This window comes from Sinocyclocheilus grahami, unplaced genomic scaffold (assembly GCF_001515645.1).
Source record: "Sinocyclocheilus grahami isolate Dianchi unplaced genomic scaffold, SAMN03320097.WGS_v1.1 scaffold31.1, whole genome shotgun sequence".
Taxonomy (NCBI): domain Eukaryota; kingdom Metazoa; phylum Chordata; class Actinopteri; order Cypriniformes; family Cyprinidae; genus Sinocyclocheilus; species Sinocyclocheilus grahami.
In genome coordinates, this window is record NW_015505210.1 from 2124779 (window position 1) to 2131182 (window position 6404).

Here is a 6404-nt window from a genome sequence, read left to right on the forward strand (position 1 = left end):
CTAGCTTTCCTTCACTTTTAAATAGCTTGTAAAAGCGGCGTGCGCATTTTACTTTCACTTTGAAATAGCGGCAATTCGGCGTAAAGCAATTGCAAATGTTTTCAAAAATTAATTTCGATTAATTGCACAGCCCTAGTGTGCAGCGCATTTTATGGAGGACTGTTTCCTGATCCTGGGAGAGTAGACTACAATGCCGGCTGTTCTGACTCAAACGCGAGTTTTGAGCAGTGTAGAGTAGCGCTTGTTGTTTGACATTTCTCAGATCACAAATGCAGACATGTTTTTTTTTTTGTTTACGCGGCGCGATGCAACGCAACGTGTAAAAAGACAGTACAAGTCATTATAATCAGTAATTATGTCCCCACTGGATGCAACAAATGCCTCGTTTATAAGGGGTTTTAATGTTTTTGTCTCGTCGCTCCGGGACATGGCATCACAGTATGGTAAGGGGGTAACATTTACGTCACACGCTTGAGGTATTCGGCCAATCACAACGCACTGGATAGCTGGCCAATCAGAGCACACCTCGCTTTTCAGACCAATGAGCTTTGTAAAAATTGACGTGTTTCAGAAAGGCGAGGCATAGAGGAGCAACAATAATGTACATTATGTGGAAAATAATGTGTTTTATGAACCTTAAACTGCATAAACACATTTCATTACACCAAATACACAAAATAATGTTATTTTTAGCAACATCATATGACCCCTTTAAGAAACCACCCAATACACCCTAGCAACCACATTGCTACTCATTGTAGCAACAAGTTTAGCCCACCGTCTCAAACAGTTTTGCAGCTTCAGTTTGAAAGGTTTCATCTCAATAAAATCTATCAAATGTGCAGTAACATTTGCCATTACTCTGCAAAATTGTGTCCATTATTTTGAAAAATAATCAGTATGATTTGGAATTTTGCGTAAAGCTGAAATGTTTCACAATGCACAAGTTTTTCATGCAAATTCATCGCCACACTTTTGACAGTGAATAATTAATTTTTTGGCTGCAAAATTTTGCTGAATTTTCGCAAAAGTGACCGCAGCCTTGATGGTCATGTGGTCACATTTGTGAAATTTAGTCAGCAAAAAGTCCATTCTCAACTGTCAAAAATGTAGCGATTTGTGAAATACAATGCACACAGCTGTTGATCAGTGTCACAAATTAGCATAGAAAAACTTGAACCCGATGTGAAATCTGTGTGGAAATGTTTTGTCCTTGCGCAAAAATCACAATTTTCAAATTGAGGTTTTAAAATGACTGGATTTCGCCTGCAAAGTTCTTTTGAAATTTTTTTGGCAACTGGAACTGTTGATTATCTGTTATGAACGCTTTGATGTTTGCTTCCCAGGAAACATTATGGTTGGAGGATGATTAATAGTGTGGATGAACATTAAGTGCCACAAGCCTCTCATCAACTCATGTGGGGGTTTTGTGGGGGTCTCTGGGGTAAATGCAGCACTCTTGTGTTCAGTCTCCTAGCAGTAAGGATTAAATCTGTGTGAGAGATGCTGATGTGGCCTAATTGCTGTGTTTGTTCTTTGGGACTGAAGAAACGTCCTCCCTCAGGGAAGTCCTCAACCACAACTGAGATGGTTAATTGAAACGTTTGCTTGGTGAGACTCAATGAGTCTCATGGAAGGTGGCGAGCTGTATGGGAATATTGAGATTTTCCTGACTGTAGGTAAATTAAAGCCCGGCTAGCCTTTTTATGAAATGGCAAAATTTGAATTGAGAACACCAGGTCAGGGATTTTTTTTACTTTTTTGATGCCAAGGACCCCCAAATAAAAAGACTGCTATGTGTTTACATGTATAGAAATCTCAATTTATACTATATAAGAGATGAACTGAGTTTTTGTTTTTAATACCCCCCCCCCCCCCCACAAAACCATACTGTAAACTCCTAAAGTATTATAAATTAATAATTTTATTCAGCAAGGATGTTATAAATGTTACAAAAGATCTAAAAGAAGTATTAAGCAGCACAATGGTTTTAAACTGAGTATCAAATCAGCATATTTGAATGATTTCTGAAGGATCATGTGACACTGAAGACTGGAATAATGATGCTGAATATTCAGCTTTGCATCACATGAATAAATTACATTTTTAAATGTCTTGGAATTTTTCTTTTTTAAATTTTAATAATAGTTACATGCACATTATTCGCAATATTACTGTTTTTACTTTGATCAAGTGAGTGTAGCCTTGGTGAGCATAACATTTCTAAAGAACATAAAAATTTACCGATCCCAAACTTTTGAACTAGTGTATTATTTTATTTTTTTAAATGTATGAATAATGTCTTAAATATATGATATGGGATTGAATTGCTTTACACACTGAGGAAGACTTTGAGCCGAAACATTTGTCTTTTGCCATCAGTAATGAATGTAAAATAAAAGAAAAAAAGAAGATTATTCTCGTGAGTGCGGATCATAATTTCTTATACTAAGTAACTCAACAGATTGACGCACCAAAATAAAAAGATCAAGTAACGCAAGAGCGCAGTGCAAACGATGTTAAATATATGACCCCAATTTATTAACACATTTGACAGCCCCAAATAATCCTCCCCCCCCCTTCTTTGTTCCCCCTTTGTGGCCCTCTGGGGGTCACTGGACCTCAGTTTGAAATCCCCTGCTTCAAGTAACTTTTTCTAGAGATTTCGATGCTTATGTTTGCTGTGTCACCTGCAATCAAACCAGCACTTATGTTCTTATCTAGAGACATTTGGCTAATTTGTTTACCAAAGCCTGTCTGTAATCCCATTACAGTGAGGTGATGTTTAATTAATCCATTAAGATTAACACCTACACACTTCCTCACATCACTGCTGATTGTTAAAGGCTGTTGCTTTTATTCCTATTGTTAACATACAGGGGAGAGAAATATCCACTTAATGAGTCTAAATAGTCTCAGTTTTGTAGATTGTTGGTTCGGGCCATCTTCCATGACATCAGTTTCCCCCCGCTTTCCTTTATTTCTATATCACTTGTTTGTCATCATATGAGTGGCAAGGATGCAACGTGACAGTATAATTTCAAGTTTTAAGTTGATAAGGTCTTCTCCCCACCCAGTTATTACTTGTGGTGAAATCAAAGGAAGGGAAATAAAATGAACCTAATCTGATACTAACAAGTACTTTTGCTGAGCTGGCAGAAGCCACAAATGCTTGATCGTTCAGAGTCAAGTCCTCATACTCTTTTATGGAGCAGGGAAGGATCTGGAATGTTCGGGTGTGTGTCCATCTGGCTAACACATTCTTTCTTTCTATTTCTCTTGCAGGGGCTGGTGAATCTGGAAAGAGTACAATTGTCAAACAGATGAAGTAAGTTTCAACCCCTATTATGTCATCCTAATGTGTCATACTAGTTTCATAATATTTAGAAATCACGCAGGATGTAAGCGATAGCGGTGTTTATTTAAATTAAATGTGAATTGCATAATCATTTGATTATGGACATGACTTATTAAGGGCCTTCCCTGCATTTGTTAGGCTTTTATAACTTTTGAATGTTTTAAACATCCTCAAAGGCATTAAGATTAAGAAACTGGGCAAATCTAGTGATATACCTTCACATTTAACATTTTTTGGCACAGCATGCAGCAGAATGTTCAGGATCGTCAGCAAGGCCTATATTCACAATATAAACTTGCCAGGAGCTATTAGTTGTATTACTTAAATTAATGCCATTGTCTTTTCTCCCACAGAATCATCCATGAAGCGGGCTACTCAGAGGAAGAGTGCAAACAGTACAGAGCCGTCGTCTACAGCAACACTATCCAGTCCATCATCGCCATCATAAGGGCCATGGGCCGCCTGAAGATTGACTTTGCGGATCCTGGGCGGGCTGTAAGTGCTGCTGTTATAATGTAAAGTGGGGTTAAATGCAGGCCACTTATTTATGTAATGCTAAAGTATCAAAAGGAAACCATGATGCATTGGATTGACTGTTTGGCAGGATGATGCAAGGCAGCTGTTTGTGCTGGCCGGCTCTGCAGATGAGGGATATATGACGAGCGAGCTGTCAGGAATCATCCAGCGGCTGTGGAAGGATGGTGGTGTTCAGGCTTGTTTCATTCGCTCCAGAGAGTACCAGCTCAATGACTCTGCCTCATAGTGAGTGTCTTTTAGATTTTTTGCCATTTTTTCCCCTTCCCTACACATCCCATTTCCCACATAATGACTTTTATGCTCCCCACATAATCCAGCTCCATTTCCATTGTGGCTGCTGAACACGTCAATGGTTTGTGTGCTGCGTGTGGACATTTAGTTTACATTGAGTTGTTATTGACGTTATTCCATCTATTATGGTCCATGATTCAAATATACTTTATGCAAACTTTAAAAAAAAATGCAAATTTGTCCTGTGTTCTCCAAGCATGCTGTGAACCCTTACTTTTTGCATACAACCCAGATGAATAAGATGTATTCACAATAGACAATTATGACATAATAAAAATTTGATCTGTCTAGGAAATCTAATTTAGAATTAATATATGCTGCTGTTCAAAAGTTTGGGTTCAGTAATATTATTTTAATGTTTTTGAAAGAAGTCTACATTTATTTGATTATAAATTCATTTGTTAGCATGATTAGCAAGTTACTAGCACATTTCTAGAATGATTAGCATGTCACTAGCATGATTCTAGCACATTTCCAGCATGATTAGCATGTTTCTAGCATGTTTAACAAGTTGCTATCATGTTTCTAGCATGATTAGCATAGTGTTAGCGTAATTAGCAAGTTACTAGCATTTTGCTAGCATGTTTCTAGCATGATTAGCAAGTTAATAGCATGTTGTTAACATGATTAGCAAGTTACTAACATGTTGTTAGCATGTTTCTATGTTAATCCAGCTAAAACCAGTTGATTCAGTAAAAAAACCCAGCTAAGACCACCCTGACCTGCTAAAAAAGTGGCCAAAACCACTTTAAAACCAGCTTGGGAGACCAGCCAAAGCAGTCAGTCAGCTTAGGCTGGTTTTAGCTGTTTTTTCAGTAGGGAGTTGTTAAGCTTTGTGATAGCAATAGACAGCTTAAATACACCATACGTCTTATTGTATAAAAGTTTTCACCCCCTCAATGAAAGTCTGGGATTTTAGGTGGTTTTGATAGTCTGGTTTATGAAAACTGTAAACCGTATCAGTTCGAAAAGATATAGCACACCGAATCAGACCAGTCTGAAGGACTGACCTGAGTTTGGTGGTTTTAGCTTTAAAGCTCTAGGAGGAGATAGTGTTTAAATTTTGGCTCAGAAGAATAATAAGTTTAAAGGGGTCATATGATGCTTTTTTTTAAAAGATCATTATTTTGTGTATTTGGTGTAACAGGATATGTTGACATGCTTTAATGTTCAAAAAACACATTATTTTTCAAATACTGTACATTATTGTAGGTCCTCTATGGTAGATCAAAATGTACCGTAACATTTTCATTTTTTTAGTACCAACTTGGTACCGAAGTACCGAGTCTTTTAACAACACTAGCTGCAACAGTAGCCTAGTGCTATATGCTGCAGAAATGTCGAGAGAGTAAAAAGTTGGCTCTTGCGTTACCCTTTGAAGCCTTTTGAGAATGTTGGTTCACAACGATGTTTGTAGGTGCGCAACATTATACGGGGAAGGAAACAGTATGGTGCTTACAACAATTTAGTCCAGGAGCTCCGGTTGAATGATGCACGGTTTTTGGTGTATTTTAGACTAAGTTAGAGACAGTTTTGTGCTCATATCATACAACTCCTTGTGCTCCGAAACTAGTACGAACTAATCTACCGGCTATCTTTTCCATTTTTCTTGTTGTTTTTGTTATGGAAACAACTCCCCACTCGCTTGTCATTGGTCAGCTGTCAAAAATGCGCTTGACGTAGGGTGTTTTTTTTTTCAGAAAAGTTGAACTTTTTTCAACTTGAAAAGACACTGAGCTGCAGAAAAAGACGCCGGCGGTGGCGTTTTAAAAAGCGCTCAGGACTTTTTTGAAAACACGGTTTACTCCATAGGATTATAATGTAAAACAGATGCTGGCAGCTTAAAAAAAGACGCCAAGTGTGAACATGGCCTAAGTTGGCTTTCTCAAGCCAACTTTAAATGTGTTTTGTTTTTTAATATTTTAAAATGTAATTTGTTGCTGTGATGGTAAAACTGAATTTTCGGCATCATTAGTCCAGTTTTCGGTCTCGCATGAGAATTCAGAAATAATTATAATATGATGAAGTAGAAACATTTCTACTTATTATCAGTTTTGAACAGTTTTGCTGCTTGATTTTTTTAAATCCTGTTTTTTTTCAGGATTCTTTGGAGATTAGAAAGTTCAAAGGAGCAGCATTTAATTGAATTAGAAATCTAATCAATTTAATACATCCTTGGTAAAATGTTTTTTTAACCAAAAAAAAAGCTATATATATA

At 37.2% G+C, this 6404-nt stretch overlaps 1 protein-coding gene across 1 annotated transcript in view; it reads left to right on the forward strand.

The window, feature by feature from the left end:
• LOC107574150 (guanine nucleotide-binding protein G(i) subunit alpha-1-like) overlaps positions 1 to 6404 on the forward strand; it is a 12356-nt gene that overhangs the window by 3674 nt on the left and 2278 nt on the right. The window contains exons 2-4 of the mRNA XM_016260620.1: positions 3286 to 3328; positions 3712 to 3853; positions 3963 to 4120. Coding sequence (XP_016116106.1) covers positions 3286 to 3328; positions 3712 to 3853; positions 3963 to 4120 — 343 coding nt within the window. The remainder of the gene's footprint in view (positions 1 to 3285; positions 3329 to 3711; positions 3854 to 3962; positions 4121 to 6404) is intronic.